Genomic DNA, 25218 nt, shown 5'->3' on the forward strand with positions numbered 1-25218 from the left:
CATGCGGCTGACGTAATGCCGCCTGGCGCGCATGCGCAGAACGCCGGCTTCAGGACCCGGAGGACCAGGAGAGCGGCGAGCAGCGTGCCAGACCCAGGTGAGTAATTTCAGCTGCTCCGATGGATCCGATCCATCCGGGCAGCTGAATCTTTAACTTTTTTCAAACTTTTACTTTTTTGCGATCGGCGCTATCCATTGGATAGCGCCGATCGCAATGCCGGGGGGGGGGGGGGGGGATCCCCGCAGCCCGGGATGAGAGCTCCATGCTGTCGGCTACCTGCGGACACCGACAGCATGGAGCTGTCACGTCCAGAGCCCGAGGGGCTTTATTCTCTGCAGGAGGCGTGTTTTTACGTTCTCAGAGAATAAAGCCCACTTCGGGAGGACGTAAAAACACTATGGGCTGGTCATTAAGGGGTTAAAAAATTAAATATCTTTACTAGTAATTAAATAAAAGTAGTAAATAAAAAAAACTATATAAATTTAGCATCATTGTAATCATACTGACTCACAGAATAAAATTCATAGTGCACGCACCCAAAAATGGTGGAAGTTAGTTTTTTTCACCCCACTTAGAATTTTTTAAAAGTTATTCAGTACTAGCCCGCAGACATCTACACCGATGAATAAATAAAATTGTTTTTAAGGTTATGCTTCTGTGACCTGTGGTACTACAGGTTTCCTTGTGCACAACTTCACAGGTAGGGGTTATTTGAGTTGTCTGGGTGTGGTATTCTCCAGCAGCCAATCCCCTCGTCTTGTGAGAGATTGCTGGTCATTTTAGTGCTTTATGTATCACTGTTAATCCAACTCAGAGCTGGTATTTGCATGTTAGTCTGTAGTGTCCCTCTCTCCTCCCCTGAGGATGGTCTGGACCCCTGTAGTCCCCGTCTGCATCATATACAGACCCCTTCTTCCCTTCCCTTTGACAGGTGCGGCCCCCCAGACGTCTGATGTCCTATGTGTGTGTCAGATGGGTGATGCCTGACACTATTCACTACATCAGCAGGGTGGCTGACTCTCTATTCCCCTGGTGTGAGGACACTTGGACTGGCTATGGTTTACCATCTGTAGGCATGTGAGTTCTGGGTGGGGTTCCCGTTATATGTTGTATGCACAACCATGAATATTGGTGTGAACAGTGATGTGTGTTGTATGTCTATGCAGATGGCCAGACATGTGCTCTATGTGTAGTCCTGTTCTGTGTGGTTTGTGTTACTTTGTATGTTGGTGTTAACAGCGATGTATGTTATGTCTCTGCAGACGGCCAGACGTGTGCTTTAGGTGCAGTCCTGTTCTGTGTTCAGTGTGTGTGAACAGTGTTTTGTGCACTTCTCCAGGTTCCTGATCAGGAAAACCCAGGTCCCAGAAGAAACAGTGGGGCTGACCTTATTGAGACGAGCACCCAGCTTTTAGGCAGGGGTGCCCCATTCTCCCTGATTAGTAAGAGAAAGGGGTCCTTCCAAGTCAGCCTGGAGAGGTGCAATTTGTTAGTGCAAATGCTGAGTGAGTGTTTGCGGTTTAAAAGGATGCAATTCTGCATCCGTGCTAAGGAGTGGCGCTATAGTGCATCGAGCAGACATAACATAATAACCAGCCTTAGCGTTTGCTGCAGACCACTGTGCGGTATGTACCTATGTTTTATGCCCACTACTACCTGACATGTATGCGTCCTGCACTAGGCCCATTTGGATAAGCTCTATGCAACGTTGTGTCAGTAGCAAGGGTTGCCATCTTTTCCCCTCTTGGCTTGTGCACTTTTAGGCTACTGTGAGTGAGGCCGGTTGTGTAAGGTGCAGTGGTCCTGTTTTTAGGTGCACTATTTGTTACTGCTTCCTTTTTGCCGTCTTTGCCTTGGTGTCAGGGCCTTTATAGATAAATTCTGTACACGTGCGTGGTTTGGAGAAGTTGCACTAATTTTTTTTTTTTGCCCAAAGGGTCCAGAGGCCCCTTTTTGAAAGGGAAGGTACTGTTAAGGTTTTGCTTTTGGGACCTGTGGTTCTACAGATTTCCTTGTACACACCTTCATAGGTAGGGGTTAATTGAGCTGGCTGGGTGTGGTATTCTCCACCAGCCAATCCCCTCTTGTCTGTTGCAGATAAATTCCAGAAAACTCTTGTGAAAGATTGCCTCTCATTTTAGTGCTTTATGTATCACTGTTAATCCAACTCAGAGCTGGTGTTTGCATGCTAGTCTGTAGTCACCCTCTCTCCTCCCCTGAGGATGGTCTGGACATCTGAAGCCCCCATCTGCATTATATGCAGACCCCTTCTTTCCTTCCCTTTGACAGGTGCTGCCCCCCAGATGTCCGATGTCCTATGTGTGTGTCAATTGGGTCATGCCGGACACTATTCCCTATGTCAGCAGGGTGGCTGACTCTCTATTCCCCTGGTGTGAGGACACTTGGACTGGCTATGGTTTACCATCTGTAGGCATGTGAGTTCTGCATCATATACAGACCCCCTCTTGCTCTGCCTTTGACAGGTGCGGTCCCCAGACATCTACTGTCCTATGTGTGTTTCAGATGGGTAAAGCCTGACACTGTTCCCTATGTCAGCACAGTGACTGACTTTCTATTCCCCTGCTGTGAGGACACTTTGACTACTTATAGTTTACCATCTGTATGCAGGTCAGCTCTGGGTGTGGTTCCTGTTATATGTTGTATACACAACCTGTTATGTTGGTGTGAACAGTGACATGTGGTATGTCTGTGCAAGTGGCCAGATGTGTACTTTATTTACAGTCCTATGCTATGTAGTTTGTGTTACACTGTGTTGGTGTGAACAGCGACGTATGTTATGTCTGTGCAGGTGGCCAGACACGTGCTTTATGTGCAGTCCTGTTTTGTGTTCAGTGTGTGTGAACAGTGTTGTGTCCTACATGTGCTTTGTGCACTTCTCCAGGTTCCCAATCATGGATAGCCAGGTCCCAGATGAAGATAGTTGGGGCTGACCTTATCGGGACGAGCACCCTGCTTTTAGGCAGGGGTTCCCACTTTCCCTGATTAGTTAGGGACAGGGGTCCTTCCATCATTGCCTGGAGAGGTGCAAGTTGTGAGTGCAAATGCTTTGTGTTTGCGGTTTTAAATTGACACAATCTTGCATTCGTGCTGAGGCGTTGCGCTTTAGTGTGCTGCATGGAGTTATGATTTTTTTTAAAAAGGGGAGGAAAAACTGAAAATGGAGTAATGGGGTATTCTGGTTATGAGGCAAATTTTCCAAAACTTCAGATGTGAAAGGTGTTTGTGCCAGGTTTATTCACAGCTGGTTATGGGTATAAATTGAGCAGCCATTACCTTCACATCGTGTCCCGTTTTTTAATATTTTTCTACATCACAATTTTCCATGTTGGCACTGCATACCTACCAATATGCAGCTTGAAACTACATTTAGCAAAATTGCGCGCTCTGTACTTTTTTCCTTGTACTTCTCCACGAAGCGCTGCCCTGCTATTGGTCCACAATACGGTCCCGAGAGCTGAAGAGAGAAAAAGCCGTCCCTGGTCGTTCCAACTGAATAAGCCCGACATCTTTCGCTAGAATGCTTACAGGTCTTATCCAGAGGCAACCTGTGAATTAACACTTCGGAAATGCCCAGAGAAGGTAATGGTTTTTAGGATATCTCACAGAAGGTTCGTGGCAGCATCCAGGGCGTAGTGCAAAAACATATACTTTATTCCTCCAAAAAAAGCATGCTTGATGAAGACCCCATGAGGGTCGAAACGTAGCATGTTTTTGGAGGAATAAAGTATATGTTTTTGCACTACGCCCTGGATGCTGCCACGAACCTTCTGTGAGATATCGTGATATACCTTGGGGGGTCTTTTGAGGCTCTGACCCCCACACTGTTGGCGTGCACCCGTTGGACTTATTAGTCCCTTTTTCTGCTTGGTTTGAAGAACCCTGAGGTGTGCTGCGAGTTAAACCTGAGTGGATTGCGGTAATGGTTTTTAGGCCACTCTCACACACAGTGTCGGTAAAATGCCACGATTTTGACGCTGACAGCGATTTTTAATGCACCCTATCAATCTGATGGGTGATGAGGTATGTTAAAAGAAGAACAAAAATGCATCAAAATAGCGCAGACAGCGCTAAAAAATCACAGCGTTGGAAAATGCTGCGTTCAAGGCCCTATTGAGATCACAGTAAAAGGCACATCTGTGAGAGTGGCCTAAGAGCTACAGACACAGAATCCAAAGTAGAACCAAATGGCAAACTCAAAGAACTTTTGATTGGCATTCAATTGACAGCATCTTTACTTAACTGGAATACCCCTTTAAGTTAACTGAACTCTTCATAAGGAAAATCCTCCTCCTCGATTGACTTTGTTTTTGTCAAGCGCAGCTAGAAGACTGTATTTTCAGTTATACGCTAATTAGTTCTCTCTCAAAAGAAATCAGACACCAGCCTAATCAGAGACGTCTCCAAAAAGAAGAGGAACCCTTCTGCAGACCGCGGTTTCAGGACTTGCCATCTAGCCACCTAGGCCCATTTACACGGAGTGATGATCGCTCAAAAATCGCTCAAACGACAGTTTGAGTGACAGCTTTGAGTGATCATTTTGCATAAACTATTAAGTAGCTACTCAGCATCTTAATGGGGAGGGTGCAGCTGTGCTGGGAGAGAAGATGGCTAGAAAATGGAGGAGTGTTTAAACTAGGGACTGGGGGGAGGGCAAAAAGAGAAATACTGGGGTAGTCAGTGTAGCTAGCGACCAGGGTCTAAGCAATGGGAATGAGGGTCAAACAGGGGGGGGGGGGGTTAGTACAGTTAGAACTGTCAGATTGGCCAATAGTACCATTAGCGACAAAATGAATTTAAAGAACAAAAAAACCTGTATAAATTGTATGACCACTAGAGATGAGCGAGCATACTCGCTAAGGCAAACTACTCGAGCGAGTAGTGCTTTATTCGAGTACCTGCCCGCTCGTCTCTAAAGATTAGGCTGGAGGCCCGGGTGAGCGGTGAGTTGCCAGAGTGAGCAGGGAGGAGCGGGGGGGGGGAGAGAGTGAGAGAGAGATCTCCCCTCCGTTCCTCCCCGCTCTCCCCCGCCGGCAAACGAATCTTTAGAGACGAGCGGGCAAGTACTCGAATAAGGCACTACTCGCTTGAGTAGTTTGCCTTAGCGAGTATGCTCGCTCATCTCTAATCACCATGAATACAAGAAGTCTGATCGGTAAAGTGGGTGAGCTTGAAGCGAGAATGGCTGATGAGAACTATGATATAGTCGGAATAACGGAAACATGGCTTGATGATAAGTGCGATTGGGCGGCGAATTTACAGGGTTACAATGTCTTCAGAAGAGACCGTGGAAACCAGAAAGGGGGAGGGGTATGTCTGTACGTTAAATCATACTTAAAGCCGAGACTACGGGAACATATAGGAGTAGGAGATGAACATGTGGAATCACTGTGGGTAGAAATACAGGGAGAAAAAAATAACAAAATCCTGATAGGGGTCTTCTATAGACCACCAAAAGCAACAGAAGAAACTGAAACCTTACTATTAAGGCAGATAGAAGAGGTGTCAAACCGCAACGAAGTAATTATCATGGGGGACTGTAATTATCCAGATGTAATATGGGAAAACGAAACCTGCAAATCTCACAAGGGTGATAAGTTCCTGAGAACAATTAAAGATAATTATCTGAACCAACTGGTACAGGAACCAACAAGAGGGAGGGCCATTCTGGACTTAGTACTAACAAACCAGACCGAATAAAGGGGGTACAGGTTGAGGGGCACTTGGGGAACAGTGACCACAATATAATCAACTTCCAGCTGTCATTCAATAAGAAGCCTTATCAGGGAGCGACAAATAAACTAAACTTTAGTAAAGCAAAATTTGATCAGTTTAGAGCTACTATCGGTAACATTAATTGGGACAACATCCTCAAAAATAACGGTACAGAGGACAAATGGGAAAAGTTTAAAAGGATCCTAATCACCTCATGTGAGCAGTTCATTCCCTTTAAAAATAAAAGAAACTCAAGTAAAACGAAACCAATGTGGCTCAACAAGACGGTAAGAGAGGCAATAAATGAAAAAAAGAAAGTTCAAACTACTAAAGCAACAAGGCAGCGAAGAAGCGCTAAAATCATACAGGGAAAAAAACAAAATATGCAAAGATAAGATCAAAACTGCCAAGGAGGAAGCAGAAAGATGGATCGCCAAAGAGAGCAAAAACAACCCGAAACTATTTTTCAATTATATTAACAGCAAAAGGATTTGCACCGAGAGCACTGGCCCTTTAACGAATAATGCGGGAGAAATCATTGAAGATGATGGAGGGAAGGCAAATCTATTAAATAGTTTCTTTTCAAGCGTATTCACAAACGAAAAGGAAATGCCACATGAGATGCAGGGGAATAAAATGAACGCCTCACAAAATATCTTATGCCTAACGCAGGAGGAAGTGCGGAACCGGTTAAAGAAGATTAAAATCGATAAATCGCTAGGCTCAGATGGAATACACCCAAGGATACTAAAGTAACTAAGTGATGTGATAGCTAGGCCGCTATATCTAATATTTGTGGATACTATCAAGACCGGGATTGTACCATTGGATTGGCGCATTGCCAACGTGGTTCCAATTTACAAAAAGGGGACCAAATGTGAGCCTGGTAACTACAGACCGGTAAGTCTCACTTTAGTAACGGGAAAAATATTCGAGAGGTTTCTGAGAGACGCCATCGATGAGCACCTCAAGGGAATAACTCCTCACCAGCATGGATTCATGAAGGGTTGATCATGTCAGACCAATCTGATCAGCTTCTACGATGAAGTAAGCTCTAGGCTGGACCTGGGAGAGTCTATCGATCTTGTATATCTGGACTTCTCTAAAGCCTTTGACACCGTGCCACATAATAGGCTAATATACAAAATGAGACAGCTCTGATTGGGTGAAAACGTGTGTATCTGGGTAAAGAATTGGCTCAGAGATAGAAAGCAGAGGGTGGTAATAAATGGTTCGTACGCTGATTGGGCCACCATCGCTAGCGGGGTGCCACAGGGTTCAGTAGTAGGCCCCATTCTGTTCAATATATGTATCAACGACCTGATAGAGGGGCTGCACAGCAAAATATCAATATTTGCAGATGACACAAAATTATACAAGATAATCAATGCAACGGAGGACAATGTGCGGCTACAAACAGACCTAGATAAGCTGGGGGCTTGGGCAGAAAAATGGCAAATGAAGTTCAATGTTGATAAATGTAAGGTTATGCACATGGGCAGGAGAAACGGATGTCACCAATATACACTAAATGGGGTACTGCTGGGGAAAAGTGATATGGAGAAAGACCTCGGGGTACTAGTGGATTGTAGATTAAACTGGAGCAACCAATGCCAGTCAGCTGCTGCAAAAGCTAATAAAGTCTTGGGATGCATTAAAAGAGGTACAGGGGCGAGGGACGAGAACATTATCCTCCCACTATATAAGGCACTTGTCAGGCCCCACATGGAATACTGCGCACAGCTCTGGTCACCGGTGCTCAGGAAAGATGTTACAGTACTGGAGGGGGTTCAAAGAAGGGCAACTAAACTAATACATGGAATGACTGGACTGGAATACCCAGAGAGGCTAACAAAATTGGGATTATTTACTCTAGAAAAAAGACGGCTAAGGCCGCCTGCACACTGGCGGAAATCCCGCGGCGGGATTTCCCGCTGGATTTCCGCCACTGAAAGCCAGCATAGGAGTGCATTACAATACGCACTCCTATGCAGACGGCCGCGGTTTGGCCGCGCGAAATCTCGCGCGGCAAACAAACCGCGGCATGTCCTATTTTTGTGCGGGGCTCGCAGAGCCTCACACAGAAACGTCACTCACCCGGCCGCCGGCACCGGTCTGCGCATGCGCCGGCTGCCCGGCAGCCGGCACATGAAAGAGCCGGGGCCGCCGGGCGCGGGTGAGTACGCGCCGCTCTCTGCAGGCGCTCGGGCCGGGTCCCGCGGCGAGAATTCTCACCGCCGGATCCGACCCGCTCGTCTGCAGGCGGCCTAAGGGGTGATCAAATAACTATGTATAAATACACGAGGGGATAATACAAGGATCTCTCTCATGATCTGTTTATACCCAGAACTGCGACGGTAACAAGAGGGCATCTGCTACGTTTAGAGGAAAGCAGTATTCATCACCAATGCAGAAAGGGGTTCTTTACTGTAAGAGCAGTTAGACTGTGGAACTCTCTGCCTGAGGATGTGGTGATGGCAAAATCCATAGAGGAGTTTAAAAGGGGACTTGATGTCTTTCTGGAGCGAGTAGTGCCTTATGCAAGTACCTGCCTGCTCGTCTCAAAAGATTCGGGTGCCGGCGGGGGAGAGCGGTGAGTTGCGGGAGTGAGCAGGGGGAGTGGGGGGGGGAGAGAATGAGAGAGAGATCTCCCCCCCGTTCCTCCCCGCTCGAGTAGTTTGCCTTAGCGAGTACGCTCGCTCATCTCTAGTAATAATGATATCAGCACTATCTGTGAAGAATTTAGCGTGTAATCCTGATAAGACCGCATGATGATTTTTAGGCTGGCTTGAATTTAACGATCAGCTAGCAGTGCATAAAAAATGTGCGCAATGGACGCGCATTTAGATGCAATGATTATCGCTCAAACGATCGATTTTGGGTGTTTTTTGAGCGATCATTGCTCCGTGTAAATGGGCCTTTACTCTGTGGGCTCTTTCAAATGGGCACTGCAATTTTTGGCTGGCTGAATCATGGACAAAATTGCATGAACGGCAAGGGGACTGGGTGGGACAGGCGAGAGGTTAGCAGAGTTAGTTATGCTAAACTCCCTCCCCTCTCTTCCCAGCCTATGGGAGCTGCCGACAAGGAAAGGGGGAGGGACTTTAGCAACCTGCGCCGCTGCTAAACTCCCTCCCCCTTCCCTTTTCTAATGGTTCTCTTAGGCTCCCATAGGAGTCTATGGGAACAGCCAGCATATTCCTGCAAAAGATAGGACAAAACCTATCTTTTCCGTCCGGCATAAAAGCGGCCAGCCGGAATGCACTCCAATGCATTTGTTCAGATGGGCGATTTTCCAGTGTGTGAAATCGGCTAGCTGGAAGAGATAGCGCATATGGAGTGCATTCTGGGCGGCCGATTTTCTACACACCGGAAAATCACCCATCTGAACAAATGTATTGTAATTCAATGCTTCAGATGGTCGTGGTTTTCGGACAGCGTTTTATCATGGCAAAATCGCCGCAACAAAACGCTTGTGTGAAACTAGCCTGTGATTGAAGCTAGACATGCAATTAACATTTAAAGGTAATAAAGGTGAATCAACGTCTTCTTCCCACGTTAATTCTCTGGCTCGTGTGTCGGGATGAATCATTGAAGCCGACAGACTTAAACATGCCGCCGCACACTAGTATCTGAGATGTGACCTTTGGCGAGTAATCGGGGACAAGCGTCCGCCAGCGGGAGATGCTCCCAGCTCTGCCCCATCACGTCATTAAGAAGCCTTATTATCCTGTCTCCTGAAGCTGTGCAGTGAGTCACATCTGAGTCCCAGCGCTGGAGACACATGTCCGCCATCAGTGCCGCTCTCTGACACCATGCCATGTTATGTACTTCTATAAAACCCTAGTTATCCATCCAAAATGTCTGCCCCTCTGGACTGCTACTCTGCGAGGATGTTTGTACTTTTTCTAGTGTAGACATGTTCCAGTTTTACACAACAGTGCAAGGAAAAAACATTTTAGATCACTTTAAATGCGCCAAAGGTTTGTAATGTCACTGACTTAACAGTTGCCATGTTACAAACAGCAGGAATGCTCCTGTTGTTGGGGCAGTTGCTATGCAAATGTTCCAAAGCTGTTTCATTAGAGTAGATTAAATGACCACACCACTGCAACTCAGCCTCGCTTGTGGAGGTGTTCCTTATTGGCTTTGCCTCTCTTTAAATATTCCTGGCTTCTGCAATGCGGTGCTGGTTTTAGCGTATTCTATGTGCATTTAAATTCAGTGCTCTTTGTTTGCTTCTAGCAGCTTGTTCCTAACCTAGTGTTTTGTTTCTAGTCTAGCTTTGTTTTTGCAAGTAGAGTCCCTGTCTTGCTTCTAGTTTATTTCTGCTCAGTTTAGATTTCTTTTCTCTGCTTCCTAATTTACACAAAAGTGCAAGGAATATGAGCGATAATCGTGCAGTGAAAATGCAAAAAAATCACTCACTATTCGCTCATAGGTCTTTATCGTTGACTTTCAGTCAGCATAAAAAACATTGCTGGATCATGGGCTTATCGTTCACTGTAAACGCTCATAGAAGATGAAGCACTGAGCGAGAAGCCCGCATTGCAGCTGTTAGTATAAACGCTCTGCACAAGCGCTATAGACCTTAGCGGTGACATCAGTGCTCATGGAGTCGTTCATCTGACTGCCAGCCCATGTAAAAGGCTTATTAGTAATCTCTAATTATTTGTCTGGGACAGAGTTTCAGATTCGGTTTCCATTTGGAGATATCTTAGGGTTATTCAGGGACAGCGGTGTCCAGTGTTAGGGTGAGGGAAAGAGGAAGAGCTAGCATTAGGGTTAGTTATGGCCAGTTTGTTATTTCTGTTTCCATCAACCATCTTCTCAGTTTGTGCCATTATCTAAACCCCTGATGAAGCTAAATTTAGATTAACGATACGCATGGGGTCTGTGACTCCCTCCTCTCTTTGCAGTAGTATTTTGCCCGATTACTCTGCTACATGTCTTTGGCTAGTTGCCTTGTGACCATGTCTGACACATTTAATTATACTGCCTTGCTGCTATTTTAGATCTATTTTGCACTTGCACTTTTAGATTTTTTTCTATTGAGCAGTTGTCTATTGGGGTATAGGAGGTGTAGAGTTTGGTACTACATATTATGGTGGTTATATATTAGGCTGTGGCCACTTGCTCTATTAATAATTGATTATGGTCACCTTACGGTGAGTTCTTACTTTTGTATTACCTACTAGTGTTGATATGTATTTCATATGTGTTCACTGTCAACTGTTCAGTTGTTACACAATTTGGCCCTATGGAAAGTCCTGGGGCCAATATGTGAACAATGGGAAACAGTGATAGAACCTACAAAAGGCGACTTCTGTAGGTGAAGTTCAGTTCTGCCATCTTGTGTTCAGTCAAAACCATTATAAACTACAGATGAGAAATTGAAATTACAACAGAGATGAGAGACATGACAGGATCTGTTGATGGCATTGCATGTACAACTATAGACGTCCTATACAATCATGTCATAGATGGAAGAACGATGACTTATATGCAAGAAATTATTGGCCGGCCCTCAAATATGGACCGCATAAAATGCTCCCCATCATTCTTCTACGGATGCATCTTAAGAAAACATATCTTAAGAGCAAGATATACCGGTATGTGCAGTTATGTATGCAGCCCCTATAGAAGTGGGGATAAAAAGTATGATGTTAGTGGGTCATCTACAAAAATGTTTGGGTTTTCTACTATGATACACCAGTTGAGTCTTCTACCATGGAAGTGAGGTCTTTTACTGAGTTTTTTGGCTCCTCTACTCTGATGCTTTCTATCATGGTAGTGGGGCCTTCTACTCATGGGGATGATTGGATCATCAGGTGGATGGTACTTCAACTGAGATGCTTAAGAACAGCGATCCCCGCTCTTAACCACTTATATGCCGTATCAAGGTACAGTGCGGTATGTAAAGGATTCATAGAGGGATTGCGCTCCCTCTGTGATGTCATCGACAATGTAAGTACTGCAATGCATTATCATAGCGATCAGAGCTTCCATTCTTTAAATCTCCTACAGCAACATGAAAATGTAGAAAAAAAATAAAAATAGTATTAAAAAAAGTTTTTTAAAACGTGGGTAAAAAACGCCTTTTTGCGTACTTTCATGTTTGTATAAAAAATATATATATTTTTTTTAAATTCCACATATTTAGTATCATTGTATACCTAAATGACCTGTACAACAAATTGAGCACACTATTTATCCTGCACGGGGAAAAAAACCCTAAAAACCAGAGGCAGAATGCTTATTTTGTTCATTTTGCCTCCCAGAAAAATGTCATTAAAGTGATCAAAAAAGCCATATGAACCCCAAAATGGTACTAATAAATGCTGCAGCTCATCACGCAAAAAAACAAGTCCCTGGAAACATAAAAAAGATGATGAGATTTTGAATGCAGCGATGTAGAAAAATAATTTCCCAAAACAAAGAGTTTTTATTGTGCAAAAGTGGAAAAACCTTAAATAAATAGACAATTTGGTATTGTTGTAATCCTAGCCGTCTGCAGAACAAAATGAGGATGTAAGAAAATAAATAAAAAAACAATGTCAGAATTGGTGCGTTTTCTCTCCCTGCACTCCCAAAAAAATGTAAAAAGTTTTAAAATACATTATATGGTACTAATAAAATATACAATTTGCCACACAAAAAAAACAAGCCCTCATACGGCCATGTCGATAGAAAAACAAAAAGGGTATGGCTTTTGCAGAGTGGAGGTGAGAATCACCCAAAAATCGTTGAGTTCTTATGGCCAAAATAAGCCGTGTCATTAAGGGGTTAACAAGCAGAGTAACAATGACTGGGAATATGAGCCAAAGCCAGTCTTCACCAGAAGGAAAAGATAAGCAGGCCCAGACAGACTGTTTCAGGGTGATTGCCCCTCAGATTGCCCCTCAGTCTGACATTGACTTGACGGCTTGACTTGACATGAATGCTGCCTTCCAGTAGGTGGTGCTGTAGAGGCATTCATTGTTCCATCATCCTATTACATTACTAGTGTAAAGACAGTAAAGTCTGAGACTTCTTGGTTATGTGAACAGTCTGAGTGTCGTGTCTTCAGTCTTGCTGTATTGCAGTCTTGGGGACTTAAATACATGAACTGCAAACTTCCTTTGAAAGTTTACTGTTACTATAGAAAATGAAGGAAATGTTGCAAGTTCCAAGAGTCAGAGAAGTTCTACCTCATCACATGAAGACCAAGTCTGAGGTCTGTAGTCTGTAGTCTGTGCTTATTCCTCTATTATAAGAGGTAGAAGGAGACAGTTACACCGCCGGGGTAAATCACATTCACGTCTATCACTGTAATCTATACAATGGGTTAATTATTACGCTGTCCACAATCCAGTACAAATGTAAAATTTACCATATAGGGACATCTGGTGCATTCTATTGCTCTCTGTTATCAGCCATTTCAGGATGGGGGACAGCTGACTAGAAGACAGGCAAATACAGTCTACTGCTCACAGTTATCAGCTATCAGGAAAACAGAATCGCAGTCAAGAGCTTTGAGTAAAGCTGTTCGCAAAGTGCTGGTCAGGGGATAAATACACAGTATTCCTCCACATTTACACCTCCTAAATTGGACCAAGTCCAGATGTTACCATGTAAGGCGCTCTGGGGGCTCTGGGGAAACTGGGAGGACAGGGGGCTCCAGCAGAATAACATCCACCATGTCTTATTCTCTCCATTCAGGTCTCTACAAGGGAAACTGCTTCAGGATTAATCACTTTCCAGAAGACAATGACTACGACCATGACAGCTCTGAATATCTGCTGCGTGAGTATAGCCCCCCCCCCCCCCCCCCCCCATTATGTTATAGGGAGGCTGTGACAACCCCTCAGACATGATATAGGGGCTGGATGTCAGTAATAGATGGGATACTGTCACTATAGTATAAGGTGTGTGGATGTCATATCTGATCAGTGTAATTATATTATATTATACCCAGTGATGTCAGTATAAGGGGGGCGGGGGCTGTGACAACCCCTCAGACATGATATAGGGGCTGGTTGTCAGTAATAGATAGGATACTGTCACTATAGTATAAGGTGTGTGGATGTCATGTCTGATCAGTGTAATTATATTATACCCAGTGATGTCAGTATAAGAGGGGGGGGGGCTGTGACATCCCCTCAGACATGATATAGGGGCTGGTTGTCAGTAATAGATGGGATACTGTCACTATAGTATAAGGTGTGTGGATGTCATGTCTGATAACAGTGTAATTATATTATATTATACCAGTGATGTCAGTATAAGGGGGGGGGGGGGCTGTGACAACCCCTCAGACATGATATAGGGGCTGGTTGTCAGTAATAGATGGGATACTGTCACTATAGTATAAGGTGTGTGGATGTCATGTCTGATCAGTGTAATTATATTATATTATACCAGTGATGTCAGTATAAGGGGGGGGGGGGGCTGTGACAACCCCTCAGACATGATATAGGGGCTGGTTGTCAGTAATAGATGGGATACTGTCACTATAGTATAAGGTGTGTGGATGTCATGTCTGATTAGTGTAATTATATTATACCCAGTGATGTCAGTATAAGGGGGGGGGGGGCTGTGACAACCCCTCAGACATGATAGAGGGGCTGGTTGTCAGTAATAGATGAGATACTATCACTATAGTATAAGGTGTGTGGATGTCATGTCTGATCAGTGTAATTATATTATATTATACCAGTGATGTCAGTATAAGGGGGGGGGGCTGTGACAACCCCTCAGACATGATATAGGGGCTGGTTGTCGGTAATAGATGGGATACTGTCACTATAGTATAAGGTGTGTGGATGTCATGTCTGATCAGTGTAATTATATTATATTATACCAGTGATGTCAGTATAAGGGGGGGGGGGGCTGTGACAACCCCTCAGACATGATATAGGGGCTGGTTGTCAGTAATAGATGGGATACTGTCACTATAGTATAAGGTGTGTGGATGTCATGTCTGATCAGTGTAATTATATTATACCAGTGATGTCAGTATAAGGGGGGGGGGGGGGCTGTGACAACCCCTCAGACATGATATAGGGGCTGGTTGTCAGTAATAGATGGGATACTGTCACTATAGTATAAGGTGTGTGGATGTCATGTCTGATCAGTGTAATTATATTATACCAGTGATGTCAGTATAAGGGGGGGGGGGGGGCTGTGACAACCCCTCAGACATGATATAGGGGCTGGTTGTCAGTAATAGATGGGATACTGTCACTATAGTATAAGGTGTGTGGATGTCATGTCTGATCAGTGTAATTATATTATACTCAGTGATGTCAGTATAAGGGGGGGGGGGCTGTGACAACCCCTCAGACATGATATAGGGGCTGGTTGTCGGTAATAGATGGGACACTGTCACTATAGTATAAGGTGTGTGGATGTCATGTCTGATCAGTGTAATTATATTATATTATACCCAGTGATGTCAGTATAAGGGGGGGGGGGCTGTGACAACCCCTCAGACATGATATAGGGGCTGGTTGTCGGTAATAGATGGGACACTGTCACTATAGTATAAGGTGTGTGGATGTCATGTCTGATCAGTGTAATTATATTATATTATACCCAGTGATGTCAGTATAAGGGGGGGGGGGGGCTGTGACAACCCCTCAGACATGATATAGGGGCTGGTTGTCAGTAATAGATGGGATGTAGTCACTTTAGTATAAGGTGTGTGGATGTCATGTCTGATCAGTGTAATTATATTATACCCAGTGATGTCAGTATAAGGGGGGGGGGGGGCTGTGACAACCCCTCAGACATGATATAGGGGCTGGTTGTCAGTAGTAATAGATGGGATACTGTCACTATAGTATAAGGTGTGTGGATGTCATGTCTGATCAGTGTAATTATATTATACCAGTGATGTCCGTATAAGGGGGGGGGGGGGCTGTGACAACCCATCAGACATGATATATGGGGCTGGTTGTCAGTAGTAATAGATGGGATACTGTCACTATAGTATAAGGTGTGTGGATGTCATGTCTAATCAGTGTAATTATATTATATTATACAAGTGATGTCAGTATAAGGGGGGGGGGGGGCTGTGACAACCCCTCAGACATGATATATGGGGCTGGTTGTCAGTAGTAATAGATGGGATACTGTCACTATAGTATAAGGTGTGTGGATGTCATGTCTAATCAGTGTAATTATATTATACCCAGTGATGTCAGTATAAGGGAGGGGGGGGGGGGCTGTGACAACCCCTCAGACATGATATAGGGGGCTGGTTGTCAGTAATAGATGGGATACTGTCACTATAGTATAAGGTGTGTGGATGTCATGTCTGATCAGTGTAATTATATAATATTATACCAGTGATGTTAGTATAAGGGGGGGGGGGGGCGGCTGTAACAACCCCTCAGACATGATATAGGGGCTGGTTGTCAGTAATAGATGGGATACTGTCACTATAGTATAAGGTGTGTGGATGTCATGTCTGATCAGTGTAATTATATTATACCAGTGATGTCAGTATAAGGGGGGGGGGGCTGTGACAACCCCTCAGACATGATATAGGAGGCTGGTTGTCAGTAATAGATGGGATACTGTCACTATAGTATAAGGTGTCTGGATGTCATGTCTGATCAGTGTAATTATATTATACCAGTGATGTCAGTATAAGGGGGGGGGGGGGGACTGTGACAACCCCTCAGACATGATATAGGGGCTGGTTGTCAGTATTAGATGGGATACTGTCACTATAGTATAAGGTGTGTGGATGTCATGTCTGATCAGTGTAATTATATCATACCTAGTGATGTCAGTATAAGGGGGGGGGGGGGCTGTGACAACCCCTCAGACATGATATAGGGGCTGGTTGTCGGTAATAGATGGGATACTGTCACTATAGTATAAGGTGTGTGAATGTCATGTCTGATTAGTGTAATTATATTCTATTATACCAGTGATGTCAGTATAAGGGGGGGGGGGGGGCTGTGACAACCCCTCAGACATGATATAGGGGCTGGTTGTCAGTAATAGATGGGATACTGTCACTATAGTATAAGGTGTGTGGATGTCATGTCTGATCAGTGTAATTATATTATACCAGTGATGTCAGTATAATAAAAAAACAGCCCTCCCAAGAAGTTGTCGGAATGGAAAGAAATTTTTACTGTGTGATTGTAGCGCTGATATAAGTAAGTGATTACAATATCCGAGTAAGGCTGGGTTCACACTGGGCGTATTCCCGTTGGAAATCTCGCGGTTTGGCCACAGCAAAAACCGCGAGATTTCCGCCGGGAGAACCGCGGCAGCTTTGAAGCCGCTCGGCCGCATGCTTTTCCGTTGCAACCGGCGCTCCCATAGAGGAGAGCACGGCCGCGACGTAAATAAACAAAAAAAGAAAGTAAATAGACATGCTGCTTCTTTTGAAACCGCGGCCCCGATTTCAACCGAATTTACTGCAGCGGATTAGCTGTCCTATGTGGACGAGATTTCTGAGAAATCTCATCCACATGGCTGGCTAATCCCGAGATTAGTGGCCACGGCAAAACCGCGGCAAATCCGCCCTTTGTGAACCCAGCCTAAGGGCTCCCACACACTTGCGATTGCATTTTTTGTTAACGTGATCGTCGATGGGACTTTCTAATGTTAAAAATGCAACGCAATGCAACTTGCGTTTTTGGTGCATTGCGTTGTGTTTTTAACATCAGAAAGTCTCATTGACAATCGCCTTAACAAAAAACGCAGCGTTACAAAAACGCAAGTGTGTGGGAGCCCTAAGAAGATCATTTATTGCAGAATACGACCCCTTGAAGGCAACCTCTAATCCCGTGTTGTACCGCCTCTAGCTTGGATACAAGATGTGATACAGGAGGACATGGAGGCTCTAGTACCACTTTGTACCGCCTCTACTGGCGGGGACCGCTCCTCTCTACTGGTGATCTGTCAGTGGTCCTGAGCCCGGTCACCTTGTGTGCCCTCACACATCCACTGGTCCCAACACCTCCTAACAGTCTGGTCTTACGCTCCTCTCTACTGGTGGTCTGTAGGGGGCGTCCTGAGCCCGGTCACCTTGTGTGTCCCCATCCACTGGTCCAAACACCTCCTAACAGTCTGGTCTTACGCTCCTCTCTACTGATGGTCTGTAGGGGGCGTCCTGAGCCCGGTCACCTTGTATGCCCTCACACATCCACTGGTCCCAACACCTCCTAACAGTCTGGTCAGACGCTCCTCTCTACTGGTGGTCTGTAGGGCGCGTCCTGAGCCCGGTCACCTTGTGTGCCCTCACACATCCACTGGTCCCCACGGCCCGGTGGGGGACAATCCATCGTTACAACCATCCAGCTGGTAACGGGGTTACATCTCTTCTCTGCGTCGTAGAGGCGTCTAGTGGCCAACAAGCTCCACACAAGTGGAAGAAGAGGTCACTACACACAAGGAGCCTCCGAGAGCCTCTTATAGGACAAGGGGGAGGCGCTTTTAGGGCGTCCGGTGACAAGACCGTCCATCTAATCACCACAACTCTCATCATTTGCATATCTGCCTGAGATGGAACTGCAGGACGAGGTTTGCAGCAAAACGACAACGTCTTCTAGCGGCTTGGATTTTTTTTTTTTACAAAGAGTGTAATTATATTACTATTATATTTTATTCAGTGATGTCAGTATCATGAGGGGAGGGGGGGGGGGCAGTGACAGCCTCGCAGTCTTGTGTTTGCTTGTCAGCAGTCATAGACCGTCAGTCTACACTTGTTGTCTACAGATATAAAACTGCAGTAAATATGTTCTGTCTTTGATGCGATAATGACGGTTTATTAAGAAAAAATTTGCATTGTGACTTGTCACTTTTTTGTGTTCTCTTATGCCGCTGATTAGTTCAGGGTGAAGTTTGCTGTGATGTCTGAGTGGATTGTAGTCATTATCGTGCATATCTTTAAATGACTCCTAAGCTCCAGCACTGTCATCAGCTCTCACCATTGGCTCTCACCCGTTGCTGCATCTCCAGTGTTGGATTGTGCATTCAGAGGCAATCTCTTACAAGGTTTATGCAGCCCTATCAGGGGAGGGGGGGGGGGCAGCTAAATTAATGGCAGAGATTTTGATTGCAGTGATGTCTCACTTACTAGATTCAGTGCAGTAGTTGTCATAAAGTCCACTTTTACAAATGGCAACCCGCAGTCCTTGTATTCGTAATCCCGCCTACTGCTGATTGGCAGCTTTCCTCCTATATTCTGCATAGGAATAAAAGCTGTCAATCAGCCGCAATTGGGTAGGATGAACCACAGCTTATGAATATTAAGGACTATAGGACGTGCGCACACAATGACTACAACCTTGGAGCCCGTTGCATCTTATAAAAGGTCACTGTATAAAAACTACGGTATGAAAACAAGTAACTGAGTCATTACTGGAATCAGGGTCTCCGGCACTAGTTCTGCTCCTCTCGGGGCAGCAAAAACACGGTAACAGATTCCCTTTAACACCTCAAGGGTTCTTTCTTCCGTTCTCTTGGCCGCGCTGTGGGGAATAAGTGGGGAGTGGAGAGAGGTGAGTATCCGCTGATTTATTACTGATTATTATTATTTATTATTGAATTCAATAAATGGCAGAGCGCCGCCTGTGATTGGCTGAACGCTCAGCAAATCAGACACAGCCGTTTCAGCAGGCGGGAATTTTAAATCCCCAACTGCTGAAAAGCTTTAGAGCAGTGCAGGGAGAACAAGCGGAGGCTAGACGCACCTAAGCCTCGGCAGACAGGTGAGTATATATAAATATATTATTTATTTTTTTTCCCTACAGCTAGGGATGATTTTCAGGGAAGGGCTTATATTTAAAGCCCTTCCCTGAAAATCACTGCAGGGGGTGCTGGCAACCCATTGCATTCAAAAGGGCCACCGGCAGCAGCGGCGGCTCTTTGAAAGCAATGCTGCAATGCGGAAAACAGCTCGTAACCCGAGGTTTTGCTCTTAAATCAGAGTAAAAATTTGGGAGAGAGCCTGCTCGCCAGTCAAAAAGCTCGCAAGCCAAGGTAAGAGCTTTTTCACACGTCCGTATCCCGGCCAATATACGAATGTGTGAATAAGCCCTTAGACTGTAGAGGATTTTGGCTTTGTTTTTGTTTACATTTTATAGTGTTTATCATGCGGTATCCATAATACTTTTTTATTGTTCTGGTCATTACACACGTGGTGATACCAAAAAAGTATTTTTTAACTATTTTTTTTCCGTTGGAGAAAAGGCATGTGTATAAGAAGGGGCATTTTAATTTATTTTTTTAACCTTCTTGTGTTTTTTTTCTGTTGAGTTCCCTGTTGGGGACTTGAACATGCAATCCTATGATTGCTCTGATAATGTAGGGCAATGCTTCTGTACTACAGTATGTTATCTCTGCTCTTTTTCTTTTGACAGCCATGGCAGGCCTGGAGGCTACTGTTATATCTCTGGTTGCCGTGGCAACCAATCGGTCCAACGAGATTGCATCACCGATGGCCGGTCCAACGAGATTGCATCACCGATGGCCGATGGGCTGACATCGGTGACCCTTTAGATACACTGGTCAGTATTGACAGTGGCATTTAAAGAATTAAACAGTTGGGAGTGGAATTATCTCTGATCTTGGGGTGCCGGCAGTATAATACAGCTGTCACTGGCAGGTGATGGCAGCTCCTGAGCTTGCGCTGTCACAGCATTGTAATTGTACGGCGGCTTGCGGTAAGTGTAAGTCATAATGTACTATTACGGCTTAGGGTGGAAAGTGGCTAAAGGGGACAGAAACTCCCCACAAGGAAGAAATGATTGTTGTAGTGATATATCTAGTTCTTGGGAAAAAAATACGTGCTGATAGTAAAAAAAAATAATGGTGAACTACATTGAGTTTTTCATGATTTTGATGCTATTCCTTAGGGCGCAGTCACACGGGCGTTTGGTAGCACGAGTTTTAGTGCACATAACTGATGCGTTTAAAAAATCGTGTGACCAAAGCGGGCGTCACGGCGAAAAATCTGCACTCAGCAGCGTTTATCTGTGCCGGTAAAACGGCCGTCTGACCTGGGTATATGCGCAGTGCGCATCAAAACATGCATGAATCCGGAACTTTTTCGTCGTGCTCCACGACGGGAATGCAGTGTGGCATGGTCAAAAAATAAAAATCGCAGGCATCTTCAAAACATACGTTTGTGTTGAAATTTGAAATGCAGAACGCAGATAGCAACGTTCTGCGAATCGTTGTGTCCTATAATTTTCGCCGCATGCGTTTGTGCACATGTAAAATTCGCACATGTGACCGCTCCCATTGAAAAGCATTGGCTCTATATAGATGCGGATCGCAAACGCAACTGACAGATGCGCATACAAACGCCCGTGTGACTGAGCCCTAAAGTGACAGTAAAGTGGTGAACAATGTAAGCAAATACTAAAACTGGGCACTCCCATACGGCTAGGGCAATGGCGACATGTGTCACATGACATAAAGTCCCAGAAAAGTCGCATGATTGAAAAATTTGCACGACTTGTTGTTGCGGGACTGTTAAACAGCCAAATCGCAGACAGGTTGCAAGCAAGTCGCAGTCACATGCCACTTACATTGGCGTCTATTGTGGAAAAGTCACATACGACCTTCAACCAAAATCCCAGTTGTTAGAGTTTTTTGCAACTGTCGGTTCGCAGTTTTGCAAGGCCATTGGTCGTAAAGTGACCTCATTGACAATCGCCTGATGTAACGTTGCATTACGACACTGCGATCTTCGTATCACATAGCCCTGGTGTTCTTGTTAGGCTTCGCTTCCTTGGACAGAAGGACCTGATGTTTCTTTCACACTTTCCATGTACATTGGGCCAAAACCCACCACCAACCATCCTTACTTGCTAAAGATGGAGAGGATTCCTGCACAGGTTCTCACCAGCTAATAGCCAAGGGGGTGGGACCAACTAGGATCAGCGTCCCTTCCCTCCAAGAGCCCATTGCAGCTGGATGGGCTGCTTCTACGTTATGTACACCTTTGCACATTATCACTGACACATGTGAGCATGCCTTTACCAGTGACTTACTCAAGCTTACTAAAGCTGAACTTGGTATATCTTTGTATAAAGTTTATTGGAAAGAGTACACTTCATTCAATAATCTTCATTTATATCACCCTTTATCACAGTTTTCCTCAGGCAGCACATGAAAGGGTTAACACTCCACTTTTCACAGCTAAGACAGAAGATAATACCCTGTTTCCACAAAAATAGGACCTATCCTGAAAATAAGCCCTTCCAAGATTTTTTGGGAGGATTGAAATATAAACCCTACTCCAAAAATATGCCCTAGTTGCATTACATGAAAAAAGGAATACATTAACTAGCAGGCTTGGTAATGCCACAGCTCAGCCAATTCATAAATCCCACCTCCACAACGCGATGGCTGTAATTGGTCCTTCAACCGCTGCTCCGCCAATCAATGCAGCGCTCGATGAACCAATCACAGCCATTGGAGTGATTCATCAAGCTCTGCATTGATTGGCTGATCAGTGCTTGAGAACCAATCAGAGCCATCACTTCCTGGAGGCGAGATTTATGAATCCCGTAAAGAGGAAGTAATCTTCTGTGGGTGACCGAGAACAGCAAGAAGTGCGTTGGAGGTCCAGAGAGCAGCAGGAGGAACCTGGACTGAGCCTGCTAGGTAAGTATAAAAAGACATCCCGCGAAAATAAGACTATGCCTCTTTAGGGAAAAAACGTATATAATCTTATTTTCGAGGAAACACGGTAAGAGAGGATCAGATTCTATTAATTAACTGCCTTATTAACCAATCACATTCTCACATGCCTTATAAGAACCTCACTAAGACAATGATCAGACGTGTTTCTATTCTTCTGCCGTCTTTTCGATTAGTTTTTTTTTTATCTTCTGATCGATGAGGTGGAACCCCCGGAGCATCCACTTTGCCCCCTGTAATTGGGTTGGCTCTCTTGGTACTAAGTGGTGGCCACTTTATAGTGCAGGCTATTCAATGGACTTCCTCAGGATGTTTGCGATAGAGTTCTTGGATCAGAGATCAGATCAGCGAGCGATTAGTTCTCTATGGAGTATGCACAAGTCTGCTTAATTAGTGCACCTGTTCAGAATGATCAAATTCTCGAGAGATTTGTGGCCTATTTCAAACTCCTTCACTATTCAGCGTTCTGTGCTCTGCCAGGCTGCACATCCAACTTGGCGCTAAGATATGCTTCTCTCCAGAGGTTATTCTCTTTTGTGCTCCTGATCATTCCACTAATTATGACTGTATTCTGTGTTTGTAGATGTCCAATTCCTCCCATCCCGGTGGTAAAAGTAGACAATGTCTTCAGTGTAACCAACCATTACCTGATGATTCAGTCTCTGACATATGTAATCTATGTGAATCTCCTGAGTCTGCTTCTATTCAGCAAGAAAGCAAAATAATTTTTCAACGGGTTCAAATCTCAAATCGTGGAAGTGTTTTGGGGGTTTAAAGAGGATTATAGTAGAAGATCAAAGTGCCAAAGAAGTGATGTTGTGGAAATGTGTGTTCTTCTAATAATGACACTTCTTCCAAACATATTGTATCGGAGGGTGAATTATGTTCTGATTCTGATTATTCTCATCGCGGTGGTGCTGATGAGTATTATTTATTCAATAGAGATATAAGTTATCTACTTGTTCTCCTGAGGCTTCTTTCACACGAGCGCATATTGGCCGGCGTTTTCACAGCCGGCCAATATACAGTTCTATCTGGGGCGTAGAAGCTCGTGAACGGGCACACAAATCTAATGTTTGTGCGCCCATTCACACGAAACAGGGCCCAGTGTATATGTGCCGAGTTCACCATGCGACGCCCATTTCCCCTCCTCCCCATCACAGGCTTACCTCTCATCTCCTCCCCGCTCGTTCTTTGCAATGGGAGGGGGCAGGGCAGAGCTAAGTGGTGGCCCGCCTCGCCTCCTCCCGTTGATGGCTATAGACAAGGGGCGGGGAGAGGGTGGTAGCTTAGCTTCACCCACGTCCTGCTACTTGTTCATAGCCATCAATGGGAGGAGGCGGAACGGGCCGACGCTTAGCTCTGCCCCGCCCCCTTCCATTGTACAGAACGAGCAGGGAGGAGACGAGAGGTGAGCCTGCATGGGGGGGTGAGGAGAGCAGAGGGAGGGAGTTTAGCCATGCTGCTAAACTCCCTCCCACCTATGGCCGCTGCTATGGGCTCCCATAGGAGCTCATGCAGTGGCAGACATATTCCAGCGCCAGGACTATCTTTTGGGCTTGACGTAAAAACGGCAGGCACTATATTGGCCTTCCCTGGCGCTTTTATGTCTCAGTAATACGCCCATGTGATCTGATCAGATCACAGCGCATATTGACCGGCCATGAAAAAGGCCAGCCGATATGCGCTCGTGTGAAAGAAGCCTAAAGCTGTTGAGTGTAGAGTTAATTCTAAGAAACCAAAGAAACAGCATTTTATTTTCCTGAGAAATGTCCAAAATATTTTCCAGATCATCCCCTTATGAAAGAGTTCTTTGAACTAGATTGGTCTAAACCCGAAAAAAAAGCCAGATTTCGAAACAGATCTTTATATAGACCGGATCCTAAATTCAGCAAAGACTGAGAAAATCGTTCTAGAATGGATTTGGCTGCAGCTAAACTTTTAAGGAAGTTTATTTTTCCTTCAGATAAATCTTCTTTATTTAGGGACTCTATGCATCGTAAATCTGAATCTTTATGAAGAAGGAGCTATATGGCCTCAGCGGCTGCTTCTACAGCATCATTAGCATCTGTTTCAGCAGCAAGAGCCTTGATGATTTGGCTTAGCCAGCTCTCTAGTGATTTACAGGAGGAGGTTCTGCTTTTACAGACTATCCCAAATCTTAAATTGGCTTCAGAATTCTTATTAGATTTTCCTCTGGATGTTTTTCATCTCAATACTAAAATCACGGCTTTATCTACATCTCTCGTTGAATGATCAGGAAATGTTCCGTCAAATAATCTTTTTTTTGCCTTACCTTATCATACTAGTTCTCTCTTTGGCCCTCAGTTGGAGAATATTCTAAGATCTCTTATCAAAGAGCATGGTTTATCTTTTCCACAAGTTCTTAAGAAAAAAATTTGGAATTTTCGTTTCCAACTGAGAAGATCTCCAAGAAACAGAAAAAACATCATATATCATGATAATAAAAGTAGGTCTACTCAACGAAGAGGTCAACAGATCCAATCTACAAAGAAAAAGCAATAATCAGAGTTAAAGCAAGAAGATTTATGACAATTTAAATCCCTCAAAAGTAGGTGCCCGCCTACAAAAATTTGCAAGCAACTGGCAGGAGATAGCTTCAGATGCTTGGGTCCTACCAACTGACTCAAAGGGATATTCTGTAGAGCTAATATCTTTTCCCCAAAATTATTTATCAATCCAGGAAGCAAACCGATGGTTCGTCATTAGAGATGAGCGAACGTACTCGTCCGAGCTTGATATTCGTGCGAATATTAGGGTGTTCGGGATGCTCATTACTCGTAACGAGTACCACGCGGTGTTCC

General features: G+C 44.7%; 1 protein-coding gene across 1 annotated transcript in view; it reads left to right on the forward strand.

Moving 5' to 3' along the window:
* CACNG4 (calcium voltage-gated channel auxiliary subunit gamma 4) overlaps positions 1-25218 on the forward strand; it is a 95569-nt gene that overhangs the window by 40341 nt on the left and 30010 nt on the right. The window contains exon 2 of the mRNA XM_066586618.1: positions 13436-13519. Within this exon, the coding sequence (XP_066442715.1) occupies positions 13436-13519 (84 nt within the window). The remainder of the gene's footprint in view (positions 1-13435; positions 13520-25218) is intronic.

The sequence above is a fragment of the Eleutherodactylus coqui genome, chromosome 13, assembly GCF_035609145.1.
Source record: "Eleutherodactylus coqui strain aEleCoq1 chromosome 13, aEleCoq1.hap1, whole genome shotgun sequence".
Classification (NCBI taxonomy): Eukaryota; Metazoa; Chordata; class Amphibia; order Anura; family Eleutherodactylidae; genus Eleutherodactylus; species Eleutherodactylus coqui.